At 39.5% G+C, this 27,526-nt stretch overlaps 1 protein-coding gene across 6 annotated transcripts in view; it reads left to right on the plus strand.

Moving 5' to 3' along the window:
• The window catches only part of MEF2A (myocyte enhancer factor 2A), a 78,470-nt gene that overhangs the window by 38,237 nt on the left and 12,707 nt on the right, over window positions 1-27,526 (plus strand). For 2 of the 6 annotated variants that reach the window (XM_058811601.1, XM_058811603.1), the window contains exons 3-6: window positions 100-303; window positions 16,783-16,914; window positions 19,993-20,212; window positions 20,432-20,491. In XM_058811601.1, coding sequence (XP_058667584.1) covers window positions 100-303; window positions 16,783-16,914; window positions 19,993-20,212; window positions 20,432-20,491 — 616 coding nt within the window. Of the gene's footprint in view, window positions 1-99; window positions 304-15,214; window positions 15,322-16,782; window positions 16,915-16,979; window positions 17,118-19,992; window positions 20,213-20,431; window positions 20,492-27,526 lie in introns of those variants that run through there. The other 4 variants (XM_058811600.1, XM_058811602.1, XM_058811605.1 and 1 more) reach the window with 3 other exon arrangements.

Consider the following 27,526-nt stretch of genomic DNA (forward strand, 5'->3'; position numbering starts at 1 on the left):
ATGCTGTAGGCTCAGTCAGTGTATACCTTGATTGTTTTCCTTCAAACCCTTGTCATGTGTTTAAAAAAAATAAATCAATCATTCTTCTTTCTTCTCTAGGTCACCTTTACAAAGAGGAAGTTTGGATTAATGAAGAAGGCCTATGAGTTGAGTGTGCTCTGTGACTGTGAAATAGCACTCATCATTTTTAACAGCTCTAACAAACTCTTTCAGTATGCCAGCACTGACATGGACAAAGTTCTACTAAAATACACAGAATACAACGAGCCCCATGAAAGCAGAACCAACTCAGATATTGTTGAGGTAACAATCTGAGAAGACACATCAGTCTTCTTATCTCCTTAATAATTAAAACATAGAGCAACATAGAGCATTTTAAGATATTTTAATCAAATGCTTTTAAGTTATTTAATACTGTGTTATAAAATGTAAATTACTGCTTTTAGTCTGGTTTCTCTAAGGCAATAACTTGTCTTTACAGCCATGTTGTTTTCCCATCTGCCCTCCACCCCCTGCCAGTTTCTGGGAAACATGTTTGATTTCAATCACATTTGGCAATGGAAATAGAGGTGTGAAAAATGGTTGTTTTTCTGGGGAAGGAGAGGGAGAAATGTTCAAGGTTTTAATGGGGAGAAAAAATTGACTGAGTGGGAGAGAAAGGTCAGAAGAGTGCCCTCAGCCTAACAGACAAATACAGTTGGCCCTTTTTCTCCTCTGAGGTAGTAGCCACTTTACCAGTCATATCTTGAACATGGATCAAATCAGCCACCACCTCTGCTGCCCCTTGTTCAGCAAAAAAAAAAAAAGCCAAAAAAAGCCAATCTGTGGAATAAACGAACTTAATTAAATTTGTTGTCCAGTGACTGACAATTAAAATAGCAGCAGAACGACTGCAGTTTCTGCAGTAATAGAATAACATGAATATATTTACTCCAAGGTATTGGTTTCATCTACTTTTATAATGCTTGAGCTTTAAATAGAAACTCTTTTCAGTACATAATTTCTAAATTAGGTGCAGTAGAATTCAAGGATTTTCTTGGCAATTGGAGCCTTGATGTACTGTAACTGCATTTCAGAGCATGTCTCCAGTAGTCCTGTAAATAGACCAAAACAGGTGGCTGACTTAAGGGTTTAATTTAAATTCTGAAGTTGTCTTCTGAACAAATGCCTCGCTTTTTAGGAATGATTTCAGAATAATGATCAGCCTTGAATAGCTGAAGAGTCTATTGCCAAGGGGATCAGAGTACAGGGATGGTACTAGCTGATCTTGTACATGAGTGTGCAAGCAAAAAATCAGATTGACAAAACTGAGATACAGACAAATGCTTTATATTTCTTTCTGAGAAGATTCTCTGCTAATTTGTCAACTGTCTTTTATGATCAGAAAAAAACCCTCCCCAACTTCTGTCTTCAGCACTGAGTTCTCAGGAGAGGGATAATACAAGCCATGAAGAGCTGAAGGCTTAGTCACTGGATTAGCATAAATAAGGGATGGCCACTGGAGAGGAAGGGAAAACCTAATTCCTGCAGAATGAGCTCTGGATGGTGACAGACATGGGTTTGAGACAGGGATGCAAGTTCAGCTGGGTTTTGTTGTGCATGCAGGGCCTCTGTGTTGTGACTCATGGTAATGGTGCTTCTTCACATCACGAGGACTGAGGACCTCTTCCAGAATATTTCTGTGCAAGGCTGCTTTTTGGGGTTCCTTTTGTTGGTGGGTTTTTTTACCAGAGTCAGTTTGACCCCTGACTGGTACATTAAAAGTGCACTTAGCACCCAGGGCAGATGTGCTCTGGGGGAACATGCAGGGACTCATCTGCAGATTCTTTCTAATTTTCTGCTCTGAATTTAATGTTTTATGATAATGTGAAATTCAGGACTTTATTCCCATTTTTCAAATACAGTGTAATTTAGGAATGCAACCTCCTATCTTTTCAGATAAGCCCTGTGTGCTCTTTAGCCTGGTTGTGAAATATTTTTGGGTTTTTTCTTTCTGGATTGATGGGTGCTTGGAGTGTGATAGATGTTTAGTGACATCACCAGCATTTTGGAAACATGCTGAAAGAACACTGTAAAATGGCTTCTCTTCTTTTGTAATGACATTGAAATTCTATTTTAACAAATGAAAATTACTGCAGCAAAGCACCTAAAATCTGTCAAATTCATACTAAACTGAATTATAAAAAGTAATTCCATTGTATGGAGTTACAGCTAATGTATAGATGTTTAATAATTAACTTGCCTCCTTGAATGTGACAAATGGCATTTATTGGGACATTGGCTCACCATGGAACTATTCTGGAGCCACTGTGGTCCTGATGTGCATGACAGGAGGGTGAGTTTTCCTGGGCTAGAAGGAAGGTAATTCCACACAGCTCAGAAGCTGGGTGAGGGTGGAAACAAATCTGCTGCTACTCATTTCCAGTACTGGGGAGATAGCAATATTGTAAATGATTAAGTGAAATCGATGAGACATCATCCCCTTGTAGTTGTCTCCTGCTTGGTTTTGGCATAGGAATTGCTTTCATATGCCCAGAGCCTGGTGTCTTCTGTTGCTGCTGGAATGTTTGTGAAAACATAGTGGGAGGGAGAGCACTGGCATCTTAAATGAATATTAGAAATTTTTTTTAATGCATGCAGTTATGTCTTTCACTGAACATGTTCTTGTAGATGGCAATGATCTGTTGCTGTCCTGTACCTGTTCTTTCATGAGGTTACTGGAGTGGAAGGTAGTGCTCTTGCACAGCATAGATGTACCATATAGAGATATTGAAAAGAATGAAATTTTTATTCAGTGTGTGCTTTGAATTCTTGCAATACTGGGATCATGTATTTGGTTTTACAAACCCATAATGGCACAGTTGTAGATTGTTATGCTGAAGTGCTGTCTGTGATTTGAAGGACTTGCTGTAGGTGTTAAAACATTTGATGCTTTACTGTTCACGGACTTTTTTTCTGTAACAGATTATTCTTGACAAGTAATTATTTTTCCTGAAGAAAGAAGTATTTCTGCAAAGTAAAATGGGAAGAATTTCAGGTTTTATCAGGATTCTGTATCTATATGGTCATCAAAATGTTTTCATGTATAAAAGACAATTTGAGACCTTGAGCATTCATTGTTTTAAATCCAAAGGAAAAGAGGGAGATGAACAGGCACTGTATATTTTCTTTAGTGCAAGATGTTAAGATTATTGCAGGCTATTTACAATAAGATATCACTTCCATTTTGGGTCCTTCTGCCCCTCAGTAAGGCCTCAGAAAGCAGCAGTTGCACAGTTGTTCCCTCTCTCCCAGCCTCACTTCTGGGAGTCAAGGGCTGAAGATGGCTCTTCCTGCCTGTTTAGCTCAGCTTTTTATCTTTTTTCCATGTTTTAATTTTCCTTGACTGATACAGAAAACAAGGGTTTATTTCACCTACACTTGGCCATGGTGGGTTTTGCTTGTTCCTCATCTCACCTCATCAGACTGAGGTGATTTGATTTTTAGGAGCCTGTGTAAAATGTGACCTACTTTCCCAGTTGGCATCTGTGCCCAGGAGGATTCCGGGTGGGTGTCAGTTAATGAGCCTCTCCTGTGCTCTGTAGCTCAGTGCTGTTTTCAGTGTGGAGTAATGTGCTGAATAAGGCTTAGGTTATACCCCAGATATTGACAGCTGTCCTTGAAATAGGTAATGATCTGTAATAAAAATTGTAACTAGAAAGTACAAAAAAATCTCTTAAACTATGGCACATAATTATTGCAATCATGCTCATTCTTGTGGAAGGACTGCTCTGGTGTAAATTCCAGCAAATGATTTGGATGTTTTTATTAAATACCTTACCATGGGAATAGGTGGCTATAATTGGCAGTAACATTTTTGATGGTTTGGTGTGAGAGTGGATTTGTCATAGTTCAGCCAAAGCAGGTAAATGACCCTGCTGCTGCTTTCAGCAGGGTCAACAAGCCAGTTTAATCTTCTGCTGTAATCAGCTGTTTTCTTGCATTAAAATCCATTTCATCTCTGCCTTTTCACCAAATGTTAATGGAGCTGTTAGAGGAGCAGTGCACGTTGTGCAGTCAGGAACATCTCAGGGATCAGAGCTGGGATTGTTGGCTCCTGGCTCCGAGTGAGCACGGAGAGCTCAGCTGCACGTGGAGAGCCTGCAGCAGGAAGAAGCAGATGCATCTCCCCAGCCAGATGGAGCATATGCCAAGAGACAAGTGTAACAGTGTGGGGAGCATAAACAGAAAAGTTGGTGTTGAAACACTGTGTTTATAAACCAAAAGCTCTCTGGTTTTGTTTTTCATCCAGCTTTCTCCACCTCCCAGCATTGCTTCTTTTCCAGGCTGGGAATAACCAATGTGTATTTTGAACTGTTGTTGGTGCGTAGTAGTTTGTTTTGGTAGCACTTGAATTGGTTCATTGCTTCCTTTTTTTTAAATTTGGGTTGACTTCATGTGAAAATGAAGATCTGGGAATTGTATCTAAATATATACTTGGATGCACACATACAAAATTAGATGAGAATGACCTTCAGTTAATTGATCTTGTTTCCTTCCTTGGTGGATACCTGGTGTATCCGATCTAGATAAGGATTTGCAAAGCAATTTGGGCTTCCGTATCTTGCTATTCAAAGCTAAAAAGTAAGATGGTGGAAATTGGGCCAAATTCTTAAATAATTATTCCTTTGAAATGTTTTATAACACAAGCTACACCATAAGTTTTTAAATTTATTTTTAAGAAGAAAGTGCCCTGCAACCAAGAAAATGAAAACTGATACTGAATGTATGTGACTAAAATCTCCAAATCTCTGTGAAATGTCAGCACAGCTTTACAGAACTGTGAGGTGGCACCAGGAATGCTGATGGTTAAACACACACTGGAGATTGGAGGGAGGCTGGCACTGAGATGTGTTAACATTGTTTTGCATTCCTGCCTATTTGATAGATGGAGAACTGCCAGAAGTGAGCAAAACCTGGGGGAATAAAGAAAGAAAAAAGCTTTGGGCTGATAAAAGAACATGTATTGGTGTAGTATTATGTATTTTTGTAGTTCAAACCACTTCATTTGTTCTCCAAACACTGTGGGAATAAGTGGTGCACATTTAAAAGAAGGAAGAAGCTTAAAAATTATTTCAGTGAAGGAAGGAAAAGACTTGGTAATCTGCCCATGATGCTGAGAAAATGTAGGCATTATTGGGCTTGATTTGCTAAATGATTATGTAAATGTAATTATACTGCATATAACATTTCAAATAATTTGAGATGGCACACAAATACCTTTGAGACATTTTAAGGAGGTGGTTGAGGAGGATTTATGTATGGTTAAGGACTAAAATTTTCTTTTAGCTTACCTTAAAAAGAAGCAAAGTGCTTGAAAGCTGAAGTGGTCTGGAATGAGTCATCAAAAGCTTTTATATATATGTATGTATACATACATATATATACACACACATATGTAAATTTTTATGTGTCTGTGTATAGTGGTTTGAGTCTTATTTTTGTTCTGGTAGAAAAAAAAAAAATTTTCTAGTATTTTTTGCTATAAACCTGACTTATAAACAGGTTCTACCTAGGGATTTTAGTTCCCACTCATGGTTTAGGAAAAATCTACCTTGAAAAATTTAAAATGTGGTCAAGATAGCACATATTTATTTTCAGTATTGTGACAGAAGACAACTGTGCATTTTGTGCTGAACAGAACAATTGCCCCTCCTGATGATGTCTTTGTCTCTCATTTCTCTCCCCTCCTCTTTCTTTTTGGTTTGGGAGATTAAATTCAACTCTTAATTCCCACAGTATTTTTTTAGCTGTTTACTGTTATTGATTTTTCCATATCTTGCATTTGGTAATACCATTTTACTCAACAATGTTATTTTAATTCTTTGGCTGTGCTGAAATTGCTTTGTACATACACATGATTAAGGTATCTCTTTATTTATTTATTTCAAAATATCAGATTACTGGTGACTTTAGGCAAGCTGACAGTACTGGCAAAAAGTTGTTGTTCTGAGTTAATGTTTTGCATTCCTTCATTGCTGATATATAAAGAATTTTCAGAAGTAAGATAGATTTTTTTTTTTTGAAGCAGCTTTGGTTCGCCTGCAAATAATCTAAAACTGTGCTTCCCTTGTATCTAAAGCAGTGAATAAATTTAGTGTTTTAGGGTTAAGAATACATTATTTCTTCTACCTCTTTAAAACACTGCCGGTGCTTTAAATTTACCGTGTTCTGCTGGTATTCTGAATTTTGATGAATTCCAGATTTAGTCACTACTTAAAGCATATAGATATTTGAAGTTTGTCTAGAATGCATCTTTTTATAGAAATTTCTGAAGTCTTGCTAATAATGACTGTACTTGGCTGCTGTATTGCCAGCAGTGATTTTATGTAGCTGCAGTTCAGGGTGCTCTCTGTCCTACGCCAGCCCTGTCACAGTTACACCAGTGACATGACTTTAAAGCTGTGAACTGAAATTTGCTGTGATGTTCTCATTTTTTAATAAACTACCAGAAAAAGCTGATCACTGAGTGATGAGTGGCAGCTGACTTGGCTGTGCATCATTACAATCTCAGATTGGATCGGATGCTCCTCTGGAGGCTGTGCTGCTGGGAGGGCCAGGATCCTAAATCCCTGTCAAATACTGCTACAGAGCTTTTGTGTGCTCTACCAAAAATTGCTGCAGAATCAGCCCTGAAATGGGCAGGGACTGGATTCTCCTCTGTCTGAAAATTGTTTTTTTTTTTTTCCCAGCTGCACAAGCAGTGTTTTTCCAACTGTTTCTGCTCTGTGTTAGGAGAACACTTTTATTTTTGAAATTTATAGGGCAGACACACAAGGTCCAGTTCTCACACCCATTGCTCGGGAAACGCTTGTCAGAGATTGAGTTCTGGGTTTAGCTGTTCTGGAGACATTGTGTCAAGTAGGATTGAAAATTGACTCCCAAGAAAATCCACAACAGCTCATTGCTTGTTAGTGCTGGAGTTCATGCAGGCAGTCACACAAAGATAATTATTGTATGAACAAGTTCTTCAAGCTGTGCTGGTCTCGTGTATTCTGCAGCCCTTGTGTTGCTGCAGAATTCGGTGCTTTTGAAATTCTGTAGTGACAGAAAAGTGTATTTTTACTTTGCAATTTCAAAGTGAGGACCACGGCATCTGTTGATCAAGAGAGAGTGACTTTACACAAGCTGTGCGTGGAAAGAATAGACCCAGAACAAAGCATCTCCTGCAACTACAGCAAGATGAAGGACTGTTCTTTATGTGGTAGGCTTGATTTCAGTGGACACTTAATGTAATCCCATCTTTTGACTTTGCTACAAGACTTGTGTTTTGTAGCAGGGATTATCCACCCTGCAGGAGGGACAGCAGCACTGCAGCCTCCTGATCGTCTCTGTTCCTCTGTGTTTGAGCATGAGCTGCCCAAAGGAGGGGAGGGTCATCTCCTGTGCTCCACTACTCCCTGCCTTTTGCACCTCACCATGTCTGCAGTTTCTAATATGTTGCTTTTGAATAATTTTAATGTGTGGGCCGCGAGCTGATGGTGCTTGTGCAGCAGAAGGCTCAGGGAGTCTGGGCTTGTTCCGTGCCAAGGTTTTACTGCAGGTGCTGTGGCCCATGGGGGCTGTGACGCTCGGCACCCACCTGGACAAAACACTTCCCTTGTGATTGCTCCTGGGGTGGTTTGGGGACCAGCTGCACCTGAGGAAAGAAAATACTGGTGGTGGCAGTTCCTGGGGTACAGACCTCTAAATACCCTGACAGCCTGTCACATATGACAGGTGACACACAACTGTGACACGCTTTTCTTTGCAATACTTGCAGGCAAGTGCACATCCAGTTCGTTTAGTGACTTACTCAGTTTTTTTTGGTACATCTTATTATGTCACATCAGTGATATGATTTTTCAAATGGGAGCCCTGTATGTCATAGTGTAGACTGTGCAATGCTAGGCAAGTTAGTTCAATTGGCAGTAGGGTGAATTTTAATTTAAATTTTATATTGTACTGGAAATACTAGGTAATTTCAACAGGAAGTGAATAATACGTTTTTTATTAAAAAATCCCAAATATTTTGGGAATGTTGTGAAGATTTTTTAGATCAAAGCTTTTATACATTGTCCCATTGTAAACTCTTCTATAACTGTAACAAATGCGTACCATTTAAAGCCCTGCTCTTTCCTGCAAATAAATTAAAATTCAATGCTTGCTGATTACAATGACTTTAAAAAGAAAAAATCAAGCATTCCAGAGCCAGTTTTATCTAATGTTGACATGAATTACATGATAAAGCTTACTCAAATTTCTCTATCCCTGATTCCTGTACATCCTTTTCTTTCTACCTCTTAAGGTCTCACCTTTGATTTCCCACCCCTTTTCACATCAAGTCAGGACAGTCTTCAAAGTGGTGCTCTGGCTTTTGAATAATTTGCACTAAATGGAGGCTATGGAGAAAAAACTTGTTAAATGTATTGTGTTGACACACAACTGCGAAGTTCTGCATTTGATACATGAATTGGGATATTATTAGAGCTGTATCTGGAAGTCCCACATTCTCATTATTTTAGTTCAGTAAAACCAGAGATGTAATTGCTTGTACCCTATTTCCTTATTTTTGGGGAGACTCTCTGTTTCCTGTTGTACACACTGATCTCAGCTGGTGCTTTCAAATACCTGCTTTCAGTTGTCTTATTCAGCTGGATTATTTTTGGGGTGTTCTTTGGTGAAACAAGGTGGTTGTTCCATACAAATATTAAAGGTGTTAGAGCTTATTCTGGGAGATGTAGCCAGTGCCCATAATCTTACATGTGAATGCTGTTTTAACAATAGCATAAATCCTTGGAAACATTTTCTTTGGGAATGGTTGCCATTCGTGTTGTAATTTCTGTTTTGATAGCACTAAATTATCTTGAGTACCAAGACTCTGAAACAGTTCTGTTATCCTTTCCAATTTTAAAGCTGTAAAGAACTATTCAGGACAAAAGGTATCTGTAATTGCAATACTACATGGGCAGGTAGACCTAAAGAACCCCATTCTTTTTATTAAACGAATTCTAATCAGCGTTAAGCCATTTTTTTTCTTGGCAAACTCTGAGTAGGAGATAATATTTTTCCTAAAGAACTTCTAAAAGATTATGAGGGATATTATGCAGATGGATTGCTGCACTTGGAAACTTTTCATGTTCCATATGGCTTATCTGCAGTGCACTGTTGCTGAAAGGAGGCCTTCAGTCAGCTACTGCTGCTGCTGATTTATAATTTAACCATTGCAAGTACATGAAGATCTGCATTTGGGAGCTGAGTTTGTAGCTCTATGTGTTGTTATTTGGGTGAGGGCTGAAGTAAAGCATTTATGTATCATGAAATATCTCTTTGAATGTTCTAACATAGAGCTGTGTTTTGCTCCATTTTACCATCAGTTTTGTTTGTTGGCAAATTTATAATCCCTGGAAGGACTATAAAATGTGTTTAATTTATATGCTAAGGGAGTAATTTTTGCTTCTTGAAGATGAATATCAGTCTATTTTGTCTTTTTTGTTTTAATAAAAAGATTGAAAAAGATCGAGTTAAACTGGCACTTTAGTACTCTTTAATGGGAAAATCTAGTTGATGGTTCTGTCTGTAAAACAGGTAAAATGCAAATCTGCTCAGTGATATAAAATTTAATGATCTACTGAGTTGGATAGAAAGTGAAACAAAGACAAATGCATCAAAAATTGGACTTTGAGAGCTTGACTAAGCTGTCACTGTGGAAACAGCATTATCAGTGCTAATGGATTACTAATCATTTTAAGTGTCAAGGAGTTCATTTAGGACCAAGCAATCCAGCTTGTTTGTAGGTCAGCAACTGCTTTAAGAAGTCCACAGTTCACAGATAGTGTTTCTCTAAAATCACAAATACAAGCATGCAGCTGCCTTTCCCATAGCTTCTAGTCCAGAGCTGGGTAATATTCTGGGGGTGAAGAGTGGATTTTATAGCCCAGAAAGTTCTAATTCTTTAGTAATTGCTTGTGGTTATCTACTTAAAATAATGTTTCACAGCAAAGATGCTTCAGGCTAGAATTGAAACTTCATGCCATATCAAGTCTAAAAACCTTTTGTATGTGTTATTTTATATAAATGAGAGTTTGAATCCTGAGTGCCATCTTTATCATATCTGGGAGGAATTTGACAGCTAGCTTTCATGTTTGGCAAGCCAGGGATACATGTTAAAATTTGCCAGATACTGGAAGTGGTCCAACATTTGAAACAAGACAGTGTCTTTTCTTAGAGTGGTTTATAGCAGGGACACTGATAAAATTTCAAATCATGAACATTTTTCATTTGTAAATGCTGAATACCTTTGCCTGAAATTGAACATAGAGCATGGCTAAAAGGGCTCTTCTTTTTCTTTGTATTTGTATGGATAATGCTAGGCAGGCTTTAGAAGTTTTTTATTTGTAAAACCCTGGAATAAGTAATTAATCCTAAACCTCCTTTTTTTTTTCCATAGCAGGCTATAATATTTGGCCAAGAAATACAATAGCTGTAGCAAACTTTAAGTACTGCACTCAGAATTTTTCATGTCTGTGTATTTTTGCATAATGTCAATTATTTGCTTTTTAAATATCACTACTAATTGAGCATAAGTATGGAAAATATTATTTAAGTAAGCTGAAAGGAGAGTAAGTCAATAGTTCAGATTTTCTTTAGCATGCAGTATTATGGCTGGGGAGCCTGCCAGAAAGATTGGGAAGGTCTTGTTCTTTAAGAAGTTAAGCTCTCCAAGTTGCTTAGCTCATGGAAATGTCTGTCATAATCTAATTTGGCCTCCTGTGCGTTTCAGGGAAGTTTTGAAAGCTGGGCACCACTCCTTCCCTGAGCTGGTTTGGGATGGATGTGTTTGTGGCTATAATTAGAATGTGAAATTTGAACTGATAGCGTGGCAAAATGTAATTGAAAATGTGTCAGGGATACTGAAAGGAGCAGTATTAGGGCTAAATGTAAGTAGCCTTCCAACTCAAAGGACAGGAAAACAGCTCCATAAGGAAATTTGCAGATGCTTCAGTGGTTGAAGTTAAGAATATTAGTAGAGCCTGAGGAAAATCTATCGAGTTTGTAAACATCACATAAAACAATACACTACATCTATCTGTGAAAAAAAGAGTTTCAGCCTACAGAAAAAATGTTGATGAGTTTAAATAGACAAAACACCATTACTTAGTTGAATTATTTGGTTTTTCTCTGGCTGTTATCATTTGATGTTTGTGGGGATTCACTCCTGTTTGGAATTTAGACAGTGGTAAATTCATGTACAGGGCGCTGTAGGGTCAAGGTCTGACTCTGCAGAGCTGTGTTGTTAATTTAGAGAAAAGAAACAGCAATGATGATGCTTCTGTAGGCAAACTGACCCGCAGGAAGTTTAAAAACTAAAAATAGCTTTTGGTGACTAAGAATAGTCCTTGGGTACTTGAATATGTTTTATACATAATAGGGGAGACATAATGATATCTAAAGGATGGGACACCTTTCTATTGTTCAGGCTGATGAAAGTGGAATATTTTGTGTTTGAAAAGAAGAGAAAAACAGCCAGATTTTAGGCTCAACTTCTTGGCAATAATATGTATCAGGAAGCAAATAATAAAACAATTGTCCTGCTTTCAGCAGGATGTTTCTGTGCATGCAGAGCCTGTAGTGATACAAGTGGTCCTTGCCTGCTGAGGGAAGGGAGCTGAGCTGCAGTAAAGGAATATGCCCTGCTTTGTCTCACTGATCTTTCATGTATTAAGAAAGAAAACTGGGTGGGAATCTGGTGCTGTGACTGCTTTATTTGTCCTTCTTTCTGTGACTATCACAGAAAAAAAAGGTGTGGCTCTTAATGTAGCATGTGACTGTCAGTGGTGGTGTGGCTGAGGTTTGCTGCTGCCAGCGGGGCTGGGCCAGTCCTTCTGCCTCCTCTGCCCACACGTTGGCCACCCACCTATTCCTGCTGCAGATGAGGATAAACCAGCAAAACCGAGTTAAATAAAGAATGGACAAGGAGAATTTTTTTTCATTTTAGTGAGACAGAAATACTCTCCACTATTGAATGGCACCTCCAGAGCATCAGGGAACTTTAATCATTTGTCCTTTTGATATCTGTGGTGGAGGTGCCTACCAGAGCAGCATTAATACTTAGCAGTACTGGTAGGGCTTTTCCATTACTTCAGGCCTGAGGAATATTTACACTTTAAAAAGTTATGATATTTAAAACATATTTACTCTAAATTTGTGCTGCTGTGCAGCTTTTCCATGCTCTGATTGCAAGAGCAGAAGAAAAACTAGCCACCGGATTTAAGTGAAAGGGTTTGTCTTTTCCAAGGGAAATCACTTTTCATTTCAGTCTTAGTCAAATTTTGGACATGGTTTTCCCGGTGATTTGGGATGAAATACCAACAAAAATCCTCTCTGGCCAGCTCCAATAGTAAGTGCAAAAATAGAGCTGTTAACATGATACATGGTAGCTTTGACAGCAGCAACCATTTCCTTTTTGTGCAATATTACAAGAAACCAAGCACTGAGTGTTTTGAATGACCTGACACTTTTTTACACTTCATAACACTTTTTACACATGAGGTCATCCTAAATTCTTGCTTTAAGGCAGAAAAATATCATTTCCTGACGTGACAATGAACATAATCAAGTTCTTTACAGTTCTGCCAGGGCTGGTAAGGAGCCCAGATCACAATATCAGAAGTCTTGGCTTTTTAACCAAACTCCCTGATGGGAGCACAAAACCCACTGATTGTGCTCTTTAATCATCAGCAGCATTTCCTTTTGGAGTGGGATGGAAAGCCGGGGTCTGGATGGGAAGGGGCTAGCTGGGGCTGTCACTTGCTCTCTGGAAGCAGTGACCCATCCATGTTGGTGGGTTCAGAGTTCCTGCTCCCCAGAGCTGCCCCTGAGCAGTGTCTGGAGCCCCTGGGAGCCAGGCTGGAACCGGCCTGGAGGAGGTGGTGGCTTCATCTCCTGCTCTGGGGGCTCAGCAGCCTTCGGGCTCCTGCCTTCCATGTGTCTCTGTTGGATTTTGTGGAAGATGAGATGGTTGAATATCAGCTCTGCTTCCTCAAGAATCAAACAATAAATGACTTTTTTGTGCTTTTATACTCTTTGCTATTTGTATTATCAGTTTCAGTAAAATTTATATTGAATCATAGAGAGAAGCCAGTTATTCATTTCTGTTGTTGTTTTGCAAGAAGCCCTTCTTCTGTTCCTTAGATGCTTCTTGCCAAGGCATGGTTCTTTTCTTAAATTAGCAAAATGCTAATTTTAATTGCAAAGTGCAATTAAAAACTACTTTGCATATGTGTGGGGAAGTTCAGGAAAATATTGGGGCTCATGTACCATGTGCTTGACTGCAATATTTAAACCCAGCATAGCTGGTCCAGCCATTCTCATACAATGTTTTCTAAGCTCTGCCATTCGAATCAAAATAAATCAGTACTAGACTAAGAGTGGAATAGAAGCAGTTCACAGCTCCTGGGTCATTCTGCAATATCAAGATGACCAAAACTGTCTGGAACACTTGTGTAGTGACTTTGTGTGTTGCAAAAATGTATTTTTGTGTTTCCTTCATTCTTTTAAAAAAGAGATTTCACACCTGCATTGGTTTGTTGTAAATACTTAGCATTATTTTCTGAGTGAAACCAATATTTTTCTCTCATCAGTTAGTGCAGCCTGAGATCAAAGCTGCACAATCTTAGTTACTGGGGCACAATGCAGTGTGTTGGCAAACACGTTGGAACAATTTCCAGTAATTTTGGCTAAGTCTTAGAGGAAGTGGAAAGTAACACAGATTTACTGAAAGGGCTACACATTCCCTTACATGATCTGGAAAACAAGACTTCACACCAGAAGGTAATTGCAGTGAGCATCCAATAACAAAACCTGAAATTTAATGTTCTTTTCCCCTCTTGCTGTGGTAAGAAAAAATTATGCCTTATTTCTGTTAGTCTCCACTGCAAATACTATGATTTTGTTCTAAACAAGCTTTTGTATCAGACCAGAGAAATAAAACTCTCTTCATGTTACACAATTTGGTCTCACCAAATTTTTCCTCTGAACAGCCTCAAAGTTAATAACATTTTGATCTCTGTGTTAACATCTTGGAAATTGCTCAGGGAGCCGAGTTATTTACATTATTTGGAGAAACAAAATTTTAGCCCTGGAGAATCTCGAGGTCGGAGTCAGCCCTTGTTTGTGGATTTGGCTTTGCCGGGTCCCCCCGGAGCGGTTCCCAGAGCCCGGGGCCGGTCCCCGCCGTTCCCTGCGGGGCCGGGCTCCGGTGAGGCCATGGCGGGGCCGTGCCGGGCTCTGTGGGGCCGTGCCGTTCCCTGCAGCCGGGCCGTGCCGGGCTCTGTGGGGCCGGGCCGTGCCGTTCCCTGCAGCCGGGCCGTGCCGGGCTCTGGCGGGGCTGGCTCCCCTCGGCCGCGCCTGCCCGTGCCAACAGCTCGCGGCATTCCGTGCGCAGCCCTGGCCACCGAGCAGGAATGTTTTACTATTGTGTTACTGGGCACTGATAAAAGTTCGCAGGCTTTTTATGGTCAGGTCCTCCAAGTGGCACTTGGTGTTTTGGTGATAAGGAGGCAGAGCTCTGGCTGTTGGACCCAGCCTTATTATCTGTGACAGGGAACCGTGGCTTAAATCCCTCCACAATGACAGGAACCCCATCTGGAGTGACGGTTTCCAGAGCCTGAAACGGGAGATACTGAGGCATTTTCCTTCCTCAGGAGTCAAAGCAGAGTTAACCCCATTGTTAGCAAAAATGACACACAGTCACTGAGAGGAAGGAGGCATTTTTACATTTAAATCTCTTCCTTTTTGTTTAAATCGGAGGAGGATAATTTACCGTTGGGGGGGGAATGAGCTGGCAGCATTACATTTAAAAGCTTTCACTGGATTGCTTTAGACAATCGAAAGGAGCTCTGCTGAAGCTCCTCGCTGCAAGACTTCAGTTGCCTCAGCGTGTTTGTCACAGGAGCTGCACTCTGTGCATGTCTTGCAGCCCTTTCTTTGCAGAGCCTCCGTGCAGCTCCGTCATCGTGTGCCGGGCACCGCGCGCTGACGCCCAACGCGCCTAAAGACATTTGGGTTCTATTTGCAGAGCGCTGTGGGCTGCAGGGGTTAAGTGTAATCCAGATTACCCAGCGTTAACATTTTCCCTGCTGATATCAAAGTGTAGCAGACTGGCAGGCTGACTTGTTAGGAAGGGCTGCGAGAGGGATAACAGGCTCCGACCTTGAGAGGCCGAGCAGCCGGCCCTTGTATGGCCAAGTCCATTTGCGTGTCCGGCTATTGGTTGGAGGAGCAGCATCGGAGCTGTGACAGGTGCTGGAGGAGCCTACACCTGTTTTCCCCATATGCTGATTTAGTGATTACATTTTTGTGGGAGTTCCAGATACTGTGTGGGATACGTGGAGCAAGCCAGGAAACTTGAGAAGGAATTGCAGCTTATGGTGAACTGTGATATTAAAGAATTTCAGGCAGCGAGTTGGATTTTCAATTCCTGCTTTCAAAGTGTGGTAGAAATAAGCAGGATTTTGCATATATATGAATAGTGAGGAAGTAGTATGTATTTTTTATTGTACTAAAAAATCAGTTGACAGTAAAAAAATGCTGGTGAATACTATGAGCTAAAATGTTTTGTAAATCAGAATTTCGGTGCGTAATGGAAATTGCTTCTATAGGAAAACACGGGGGTTTTTTACGGCACTGGAAATGGCAGCTTGTAGATTTCTGATCTTTAGGGGTTTTAATGTAAAATTCATGGAATACAGAAAATTTCTGACAGAAGGAAAGTATGCAACTCTCTCGTCCCTGTACAGTCCTACTGCTGCTTTATGTACGAATAACATATATCTGTTTAAAATCTTTATTGCTTTACATTTGAAACCTTAAAAAAATTTAAGATTTTTTTTTACAGGTAGTGCTTTAAATACTGTTTTGTTACAAATTAGAGCTTGCAGAGAAAAATTTCTGATTGTGTAATAGGGTATAAAAGAAAAACAAGAAATACAAATATATCTTGTAATTTGGTCACGAGACCTGTAGTTTCACATCCTTTCTTTAATGGCTGGATTGTAGACAAGCTTGCCTTTTTTTTTTTCCAGGGGATGTTGATGTGAGTTCTCCATCAGAAAACAGGAAGTAGCTCCATAAAGTTAGTCTGAAGGACTCTGAAAAAGCTTATATTTAGCAAACTAAGTCATTTTAGAGAGGCATTATGTAATTTCTTTTTTGCGGTTCTTGTTATCATGCAGGATGACAGGAAGATCCTGTCTTTGTCAAGTTTTGAGACCGAATGTTACAGATATTAATGTTCTGCAGTTAGTTAACTGGATCAGAATTTTAGCCACTGTGTTTGTCACAATATAACTGTATGCTCTTTAAAATGTGAATATTAAAATTGGGTTGCTAAAATCAATTCATTAAAGATCCAGTAAACCGGCTTTTAATTACCAGTGAATACGTGAACTCCTTTGCCACAAGCATGAATGTTCCTTGTCAGGCAACTTCTCTCCATCGGCCAGTGTCCAAAAATGATTTTGCTTGCAGTGCTGGGAGATGAAGTGGTTGTAGGGGGAAGTTACCTGCGAGATGGAACCTGGGTGAACCTTTTCTTTTTGTGTACTTTGCCACTATCTTGAAAGACTGATTCTGTCTGTTGCACAGTGAGTTTTGTCTGTGAAATTTTAATGTAGTTTCAGGGGCTCTGAATGATTCAGTAGTGTACAAAACTTCTTGGCAAGTTAGTATGATTTGTATGTGAATTTTCCAATTGTATTTCAGACCTTAAGAAAGAAAGGCCTTAATGGTTGTGAGAGCCCTGATGCTGACGATTACTTTGAGCACAGTCCACTATCGGAGGACAGATTCAGCAAACTAAATGAAGATAGTGATTTTATTTTCAAGCGAGGCCCTGTAAGTACTTTTATTTTATCTTTACTTTTTATTTGTTGATCCTTTTTATTAACTTCATTATTTAGGCTCTGAACAAGAAGGAACACAGAGGGTGCGACAGCCCGGACCCTGACACTTCATATGTGCTCACGCCACATACAGAAGAAAAATATAAAAAAATTAATGAAGAGTTTGATAATATGATGCGGAATCATAAAATCGCAGTGAGTACTAAAGTATGGTTTGTGCTTCTCTTACATGCATGAGAATTTTCATGGTGTTTGCTTACCACTGAAAACCACTTCAAAGACAAGAGGATTTAATGGCTTGAGAAGGAAAAAGGACTTCTGAGGAAAAATGAGGTTGTGATACCTGATCTTGTTAAAATACATTTTATTGTAAAGAATAAGAAGAATAATCTCTAGCTTGGATTTTGCACTCCCAGTTTTTCATACCTTTGGAACACAAGACAACATTTCAAAATTTCAGAAGCCTACTGCATTACCTAATCCTACCTAAAATATATTTACCAAGATGGGTTTTTGTTGTGGGGTGTAGGATCATTTATTTGCATCTTGTAGGTCTTCATCTGTCTGGTGATCAAGATTTTGCAGTATGTGACAAGCAGGCACGTAGAATTGGATTAATTTTGTCATCTAACTAGTAGAATTTATTTTGCTCAAGTCTGGATGTAGAAAGTTATTTAGATATTTAAAATCAAGGCTGCTGCAGAATGAGAGCCTCAAAAGATTGCTCCTCTGAAATTCCAATGGATATTTCCTTGAACACTGAAGGATATTTAAAAATTTTCTGCCAAGTGCCAACCCAGTGTGCAGCCATAAGTCACTTGGCTCCAGAACTTCAGTTTGGGGATAAAAGGAGTGGAAATGTTGCATGTTTTTTGTGGAGGTGTTCACAGTGACATTTAATTTCCACCTACAAAAATAAGTTAGTGTTGAGTATTACTAAGTATTTTCTAAGCAAAATAATACAGGGCTCTGGCACAGCCTTTGAATATTTTAAGAATGCAAATCTTGTAGCAGTTGAAGGAGATGAACTGGGTGGGTTAATCTGCACAGACCCTGGGGCACTTGAGTAGTGTCTCCAAATGACTGCTGATATTGGAAATCATTTCATCGTTCAGAGCCTAAGAGATCTCTGGGCACTGAACAGCAAACTGACAGTCATGACACCCAGCATCACTTCTGTTACGTGATGAATAAATATAAAGCCAATATATTTTGGGTTTTCTTTGTTTTGAAGATTCTCATATCTGACATTTCCTTGTTGAGACATCTTTGGGCCTCATGTCTCAGTATGTTACAGCTAAATGGGTTTTTGGGGAGAAGCCCAAATGTCTGTGTGAATATCAGTGTAAATAGAAAGGGCAACATTATCTTTTAGCTCTACAGCTCTGTATTTGTAACTCAAATCTGACCAATTATGTGTTTGTTTCCAGTACTTGTGGGGCTGTATAAGAACACAGTTTCTCTTGTTCTCGAGCACTCATTGCTGTCAAAGGATAGGAATGAGGCAAAGCGTGAAGAATTCGGTTGTAACCAAATGAACACCATAGATGGGCAGACAGCCTTCATTGTAAGGTGTGGGGGGAGGCTGTCACTTATTGGTTCTGTATTGAGAAACCTACAGAAAAAATGTTCCAGCTGTTCCCTCCTAGCAGTGTGTTCAGCATACTTCAGGTATTTCCAGTTTAGTTTGAGCTGCTTGACAGTGTGCTGTGTAAAAACACCCTGGGTTTGGTAGATACTGAGTAGTTTCCAGTAGTTTCCCCTGAAAACAAGCACCAGCAGGGCTTGTCATTGGTTAGATACTGTGAATGATTTGCTAGCTTTGTGTTGTTCTGCTTCATTAATTTTTCCTTCCATCTGTGCCAAAAATTGATGATTATTCTTAGAATGCTTCAGTAGGGACATTGTTGTTGGCTCTCACTAGTAAGAGGTTTTGTTTCTTGTAGAGAATATATTCTGCTCTCTGAATTAGTATAGTTATTGTTATATTTCTTGTATTATCTAACTTTTCATGCAGAAGTATCAATCTAAGTGATTTTTAAGCTACAGATGATGAAATTGCATTTTTTAAAGTGTACTTGCTAGGTCATGTGTGTTGGTCATTTGCCTTTGACCCCTTAATCACAGCCATCACCTCTCTCTATTCTGTCAATAAATACTACTAGGGTTTTGTCCTTAAATTATACCTGTCATGGTTTTGTTTCCAGTAATTATGAGAGTTGTGAAAAAAAACATAGTCCCTTTTGTTTCAGAAACCCATCACTGTCAAAGGATAGGAATGAGACAAAGGCCAAAGAAGTTAGTCATGACCAAATGAGTACCATAGATGGGCAGGCAGCTCAGCTTTTGATTCAATAGCTGTTGAATAACAAACATATATAGTGCAGAAAAACAGTTGCCTTTTAAATAATGCTGTAAAAACTAGAATTTAAAAAATTAGATTTGCAAAAAAGATGGAATGGTTATTAAAGCAGGGGTTTGGGAAGCCTGAAATGTTTAAATTCAAATTATTGAACTTTGTGATTTTCTAAAGATCTGTTTATTTTTTTAATCTGTTGAAAAAAAAAAGTGTGAGAGATTAGTAGCAATATATTGGCAAAGTTATTACTAGAAAATGTTATTACTAACTTGTTCTTTTTTGTGTGATAATTGTTTGTAATGTGCATGTTTATGCTTACATTTTGAAGGTACAACAGTTCGTTGATTTGTAGACATGTTTAGCTTGTCATTGCTTTGTAATAATCCAAATTAACTGTTAGATTTATTGTATTTATAAGCTTGTGAATTCATGTGAATACTTTTAGTTTTCTCTGTTTGAACTTTACATATTTGAGAAGTTGGAGTAATTCTTTGGCACTGTAAATTATGTGATGTATAAGAATTTAACACCATACTTTACAACAAATGGATGTTTTAAAACTGTACGCTTAACAGAGTTTAAAAACTAACAGAATTAACTTTAATAAAAACCAAGAAACTGCCATGACAGAATTTTTCTGATGTGCTGTTTCTGCAAACACAGTTCATGCTAACGGCGCTGTCTCCTTGTTCCTCGTCCTCTCTCCCGCAGCCCGGCCTGCCCGCCCAGAACTTCTCCATGTCGGTGACGGTTCCGGTGTCCAATCCCAACACTTTAACCTACAGCAACCCCGGGAGCTCCCTGGTGTCCCCATCCCTGGCTGCCAGCTCCTCTCTGACGGACACCACCATGCTGTCCCCACCCCAGAGCACCCTGCACCGCAACGTGTCCCCCGGGGCGCCGCAGAGACCGCCCAGCGCCGGCAACGCAGGTGAGGCTGCTGCTGCTGCTGCTGCTGCTGCTGCTGCTGCTGCTGCTGCTGCTGCTGCTGGCCCTCCTTCCACACCTGCCCATCCCCTGCCAGGAGCCCTCCTGAGTAACAGGCTCCCAGTGCTGCCAGTGCATTTGCACAGCTCAAGTTTTGATGTACAGAATTCCACGGTACTGTAATGGGGCAAGTCAGTTTAATGCTCTGGCTTATTTTGATTAGGTGGAATGCTGGGGACAACTGATCTCTCAGTGCCAAATGGAGCTGGTACCAGTCCAGTGGGTAAGTGCAGTACCGTGTCTTTGTTATAAAAAATAGTCTCATGGTTTCAGTTTCTCAGTTTTTCAAAAGCAATTTTTTATTTTTGACTCTTTGGAAAAAGTGGCTGTGGGAGAACAAAGGTCGTAATTTTTTTAGCTGCACTGTTATTGTCAAGTTTTATAAATTATTATCAGGCATTTAACTTTTTACTGCTGTGCCCTTTCCACTTCAGTAATATTTGCCTTTTTTATTTTAGTTGTTTTCAGTAGTAGCATGCTGCTGCTTTTGTGTTTCTCTACAGGTGTAATTGCCGCATTCTAGAAACATCTTATGTTTGCCAAATCTGAACTATTGCACTAAAGGCAGCTCAGCTCAGTTCTCAACTTCAGTATTTGCAGGACCTGGATGTTTGATGCTGATTGTGGTGCCAATCAGAATGAAGCAAATACAGACTGTGTTGTTTGTATTGCCATGTGTATCTTGCTAATAATTTTCTAGCAATTACACGAAGAAAGCAATAAATCTTGGAAACTGATAGCTAGGATCTGTCTTAGTTTTGGATGCTGATCAGAATTTCTTTTGAAAACAAATTAGAGATCTCGCCAAAAATCAAATCTACAATATTTTTTGGCCTTCAGTAAAAATATATGATAGCACTTTTTCATTTCAATAATATTTTGTCTCCCCTAAACAAAATTTAGCACTCTGATAGAGGGGCAGGCAGCCACTGAAATGTGTCGTGCCACAGACAGACAAAATAAATGACAGCTCACCCACTTTGGTCACATTCCTGCTGTGCCTCTGGAAGCCGTGCTGGCTGAAGGTCAGTTTTGCAAACACACCCAGCTCCCCTTGGGAAGTGTTCATAGCATGGAATTAGAGAAGCAACTGTTGACCTTTCAGTGTTTGCCCACTGGCTACTTAGTGTGGCAGCTGGGAAAAAGTTCTTTGAACATGAAGTCAGGCAATTGAATTGATGAATAAAAAATGCTGCAACTCTCCAAGGCTGAAAGCACAGGATTGACTTTCCACTCTTTATCCACTCCTTGGCTATGTGCAGCAAAGATATGAAATATTAAAGAGTGGTTTCCATCAGGTAAGCAAGATTTTAAATGGAGGAAGCTTCCTCAGTTGAAAAAAGATTACTATTTTTAGAAACTGTAGAGGTCAGATGTTGATTTCCGTAGAATTTTTCAAGTCAGGCTAAATAAGTTCATTATCAGGCTGTTTCAGGCCTCTTTTCCCAAATCAGGCTTTATTAAGAGAACCTTCAGATTTAAGACTCCTTCCTTCAATAAGCAAATAAAACAGTGGTTATAGAGTATCAAACTCTAGAAATGCCCAGTTATAGCAGCTTGGGGGACATATTTAATGCAGTAAAATGTTTTCCTCCTTGCATTTATTAATAGTTTATGTAAAAAGTCAAAATGCATCACTTATCTCTTACATTGCAGAATATCACACCCAAGATGTTACACATATACCCACTCACTTCTAGAAAGGTTTGTCATGCAAGTGAGAGTTGTGACTGTACAAGAACAGGGGAGCATCTTTAGTGAAACTCAAATACCTGCTTAACACCAGAATGCTAAATTAGAGGGGTACCCAAAGTTGTCAGAGCTCCACTTGCTGTAAGTTCTGGCATAAAAACTTTGTAACTATTGACAGGTGCACAGGAACCTTCTCAGTTACAGCCACAATCAAGAAATCATACGTAACCAGATTGACTAAATCTGCTGTCAACTTGAGCTTGACAGCTGCTGTTGAAATGTATCTCATGTTAATTATGTCTGCAGACAATAATGGTTTTAGTTTCTTACTGCACTTATTGTAGAATTCACTTTTCAAAAATGTATTTTCTGCTTTTAGCTTCCAGGTTGTTTTTTTTTTTTTAACTTCTCAGGAATGGAGAATTCTCCTGTGGGTTTAGTGAAAGGTCACGTGCCAAATTCGCAGCTCACAATTTATAGGAGTGATGTCAGAGGTAAAGATGGAGTACTGGCATATCCATGTTCCCATATATTCTCTTACAAATAAAGGAAAACTCCATCTTCTTCAATATTATGAAGTTCTTGGGAATCTGAGGTTTTGTTCTCATTTTCTTGAAAGACACTTACATGCCTTTATCTCTTAGTAACAAGCAAGTAAAGGTTATCTTGCTTATTTGGGACCCAGTTCAAACAAAGATGTTGCATAAAATGGCTCATATTGAGTTCACACAAGTCCTTTTCTCAAGTCCTGTGTAACTTGATTGGAATGGAAATGATTTGCTTTAGCAGTCAATCTGCCAACTTAACAGTTTTTCTGTGGAAAATAACTTTGAGTAAAAATATCTGCATGTTGTAGCAAAGATTGGTAGGTGGTTTTTTATATCCAGAACAGAAAATTTTGTGATCACTTTATAATACTGAGAGCTTACTTCACATGCAGCTGTCATAACTCTGAAAAAGCATTTTCATTTTGTAATATTTTTAAAATTCTACCCACCACATAAAAAACATTTGCTGAAAATTTTTACTTGGCAAATGTACCAGTTTTGAGAGGGAAAAAATGTCCAGCATTATAATGGAGTTTGCTCTAGAGCTAATTTATTTTTTTTGTTAATTAGATTAAATGTTTCTGAGCTAGATCATTGATGATCTTGTTGCTCCTGGTCAATGTTCAATGGTCATCAAACGTGCTCCAGGAGTCTCAGATCACCAGGATGGGGAGAACACTTCAGGCAAAGTAGAATCTCACATGCCCAGATACAGGGGAGAGTTTCTTTGGCTTAGAGATGGATGGATGATGGATGGATGGATGGATGGATGGATGGATGGATGGATGGATGGATGGATGGATGGATGGATGGATGGATGGATGACATTCCAGTTTGCCGTGAGTGCTGCTTTGCTGTGTTCCACTGGATTGGTATCACCCCATGAAGCATCCCCAGGTTCCCAGTGGAATGCACTTGCAGTGACCTTGTGCCATCCTGAGGACTCTGAGAACCAGAAAAGCTCAGAAGTTGCACCACAGTTACTCAGTCTCTGCTTTTTCTTCCACACCTTTCACGTGTGCTATTGAGCCAGAACCATGCCAAGGACCTGAGCTGGTTTTCAGTGGCAAGGCTGCATGAAAACCATAAACCTTGAGACCTAAGTTCTTCCCAGTCCCAGGGGATTCTTAAGGAATTTTTGGAAGTGGAGGCTGTTTATGAGTTTACAAAGGCACAGTATTTTCTGTCTGTACATTTCTGTGTCAGTGAAACAGCCTTCTGATCAATAATGCAGATTAAGGACACAGTTAATCTTTTGGAAAAGAAGAAAGAAAGAAGAAATTATCTTTCCTCTTACATTTGTACCAGGAGAATGGATAAAAAGATCTGGTCTGCTTGAGTACTGAATTTCTCCTCTTTGTTCCAGAGCTATATGTTCTCTAATGTCCCCACTAATCTTTATGTTCTGAGAATGTGAAGTAACCTCAGGAATACTGATTTTCTTTGGAGCAGAACTGAAGGGTATATCTGCTGGAAAAGCTGTGAGCTGTTGGATCTCTACTAAGAGTCATTGTAGATCATGTGTGGTCTTTTATCCTGGCCCGAGGAGGGGTTTTGCAGAGGTGCCACTGACAGCTTGCACACACCTGTAAACTGCTTGGAGTTGCCAGAAAGGGATCAAGACAGAACTGGGAATAGCCACACCTGTAAATGCTTCCCTTTGTCTTGAGGGCTTGGCTGATGGGGGAGGATAAAAGAATCTCTGAGCTTGGTTTTGCACAAGTCTGAATCTGCAGCAATCTGGAGTGCACAGAGGCTTCAGTAACAGAAAGGCTCTCTGTGCACACCTTTCTAGTCCAATTTGGTTTGTGGAATGAGAGACACCCCAGCAGGGGTGTCCAGCTGGCTCCTGAGAAACACCTTGTGCAGTTCCAGGCAAATATTCTGCACTGATGCTGTCAGCATCTTCCTTAAGAAAGCAGCTTTTTCTGCCTCTGCCCCACTCTGACATTTCCACAATGTCCCTTTGCCAGCCTGTTAACCTGCATCAGCTCCAAGCCTTGGCCCTGTGGGAGAGCACCACAGAGGAAAGCAGCTGCAAATAAACCCTGCGAGCCTGTTCCTGCTTCAGGCTGTGCACTCCTGTGCTGTTTCAGGTCTGGCCTTCCTCTGCAGTGTGGCAGGTAGGAGCAGTCCCAGGCAGTGTTTCCCTGAGAGCTCCTCACTTCCCAGCTGTGTGGAAGGGATCTGACTTGAGAGTGTTGGTTCACCTGCTGCCAGATGCAGCACACAGAGGTTCCTGCTCTCAGCACTGTCAGCCATGGTGGCTTTGCCTTGCTCTGTCTCTGGCAGGACAGGTCAGTGCAGCAGGGAGGGGGCTCAGGCATCCCTGAGGAACATCCAGCCTGTGGACTGCTGCAGCTGCCAGGCTCTCCTGGAGGAAAGGGACTGTGGGAGTGGGCTGCAGAGCAGCTGTTCCACAGGGTGTGAGCTGAACCTTTTTCTTTGCTAACAAAGGCTCATCCATCCATCCATCCATCCATCCATCCATCCATCCATCCATCCATCCATCCATCCATCTCTCTGTGATTAAATCAGCTCACAAGAAATGAGTGGCTGAAATCAGCATTAAAAATGTGCTGGCAAGAAGAAAGAAAGAATTTGATATTTTTTTTACTGTAGCTCTTTCTCCTTGGAAACCACCCATCTGCATGACATGAGGTCAGTTCAGCCCCTGAACTACCCTTGGTTTCAGTTGAAATTTCATATCTTGCTGTATGTATTTGTTATGTTACCAAAATTTCTGATTTACTGAGAGGTACGTGACAATTCTGGTTAGAATTTGCTATACAGAGAGCAAATTATTAATCTCCCAACTGGGTTAAAGTAAGTCTCAACATTTACATAATGTCCCCTTGCTCAGGATACAGTCACATCCCAGGTTGTTGTAAACGTGTCATTCCTCTCCTCCTTGCTTTGCCACTCTTTACATTGGCTTTGTATAGACACACAGAAATCAGCAAGTTTAGGAAGTAAACTGATGTAATTAACTGTAATCTGTCTAATTGACAGAAGACCTAAAGGACATCCAGTTGCTGTTGGTAATGTTTCACTCAGCTACAAGAGCAATATGCCTTTATTTAGGTTTGCTATGGCATTTTGAACAATAACCACCCCTTTAAATTCTAAATATCCTTGAAAATTCTTTCTCCTTTTATGTAGCTGTAGGCCTTCCAACAACCTGGGAAATGAGCTCTTTTTAAAGTTCTGTAACATGACTAAGCATTCCCTTGACATTTAGTCATGTGTATTTCTTTTTTGCTGCCTTCTAATATCTAAAGTACACCTTTAGAAACATAAATCTTACATGTTAGACTTATTTCAAGACCTTATATTACTATCAAAGGTATTGATTTGTAAAGATCAGTAGGAATACATTTATTTCAGATTCCTTGAGAATTAAATTCTTTCCAAAGCTAATATAGAACTGGAGCTTTTTGAAACAATGGTAGAATCAGCAGTGAGTGTTGTACAGAGCTGAAAATGGTAGGAATGGCATATGCTGTTTTTAATTTGCACTTGAATCTGTCAAACTAACCCCAAAGTAAACAAATTGAGCAACTAATGCACACAGAAATGCTGTTGTTGGTTTTACTTGCAATATGTCCCCCTGCCCAAGGTTCTTCATGTCAATGTTTTCCTCCAGTAGATCTTATCTGGCCTCCTGATGCCTTGTGAATCAATGGCTTGTTGCAAACACGATTTTCAGTTTGCTTCTAATTGTGTGACGTCTGTTGGCTTTTATGATGTTACTGGAGGCATAAATATTTATTTACTACAATCCTTACTTTTGTTTAATCTTACATGGCTTAGCTGCTTGTCCACAATTACTCCAAAACTGTGTATAACTGTGTTCAGTCTTTCTCCAAAATGAACAACACCAAAAAAAAAAAAACCACAAAAAAACCAAAAAACCCCAAAAAAACCACACAAAAACAAACAGAACCCAAAAACTGTAAAGAAAAAACCACAACCAAAAAGACACCCCAAAACCAACCAAATAAACCACCAAAAAAGAAAGATTAATGGCATCAATGCCTGTAATTTATTCCTTGAGTAGTAATAAGTACATGGAGTACTTTCCAGCCACGTGTGTTCATTGTTTCAGCTGATGTGATTTATACAGTGAAATATGAGTCTGGCTCATGTAATTGAATACTGTGTCTTGGGCTGCAGGACAGTAAATGAGATTAAGCTGTATTATGTCTCCGAAGGCAGAATATCCAGTTGGTATCATGGGTGGGTTGTAACATTTCACTTCAGAAAAGAAGTTGCTTCAAAAGTAAACACTTTCTGACTAAACAAGAAGTAAGCTAATGTACTTTGGCAGGTTTTGTTATCATCAAATCTAATTAAATTATGATTCATATAATTGAGAGCTTATATTTGCATTGGTGTCTGTTTTCCAAAGGACTGTTTTGAACATGCTTTCACGTCTGTTTTAAGGAATTAGAGTTAAATAAAACTCTTCCTTTGGAATTAAAAACAGTTGTATTTTTACACATATGTGGGATTTTATATTCTGTTTCGATTTCTAGTTTGAAAACATTTTAAAACATAAAGTATTGTCTTTGGGGAAGATCTATAGCAGGTCAGGTAGAAACAATTTCTGTATTATATGAAATAGTAAGTAGAATTTATGGGGTTATTAAGGCCTTGGTTTGGCAAAGGGCTGTGTAGTTGCATCATCCTGTACTCATTATCTTTTTCTGGCTCCTGACCTTGCTCTAAGAAATACCACACATTTAGTTATCCTTTCACTCTTAACTGGTAATTTGATTTTCTTATTAGATTATTAAAAGGAAAAAGGCTTGAAGTTTCATACTAAAAAGGAATATTCTGCACTCCTATTGCAGCCCCAGCATATGATCCTTCAGGTGATCAATACAGACACTCCAGTGTTTGCTCAGTGTTCAGTGCCAGCTCTTTATCACAAAGGGCAGCTATTGGATTCATACCCATGGTATTGCACACTTAGGAGATTTTTTATTCCTGTTTGTCTCATTTTAATTTATTCT

This window comes from Ammospiza caudacuta, chromosome 10 (genome assembly GCF_027887145.1).
Source record: "Ammospiza caudacuta isolate bAmmCau1 chromosome 10, bAmmCau1.pri, whole genome shotgun sequence".
Classification (NCBI taxonomy): domain Eukaryota; kingdom Metazoa; phylum Chordata; class Aves; order Passeriformes; family Passerellidae; genus Ammospiza; species Ammospiza caudacuta.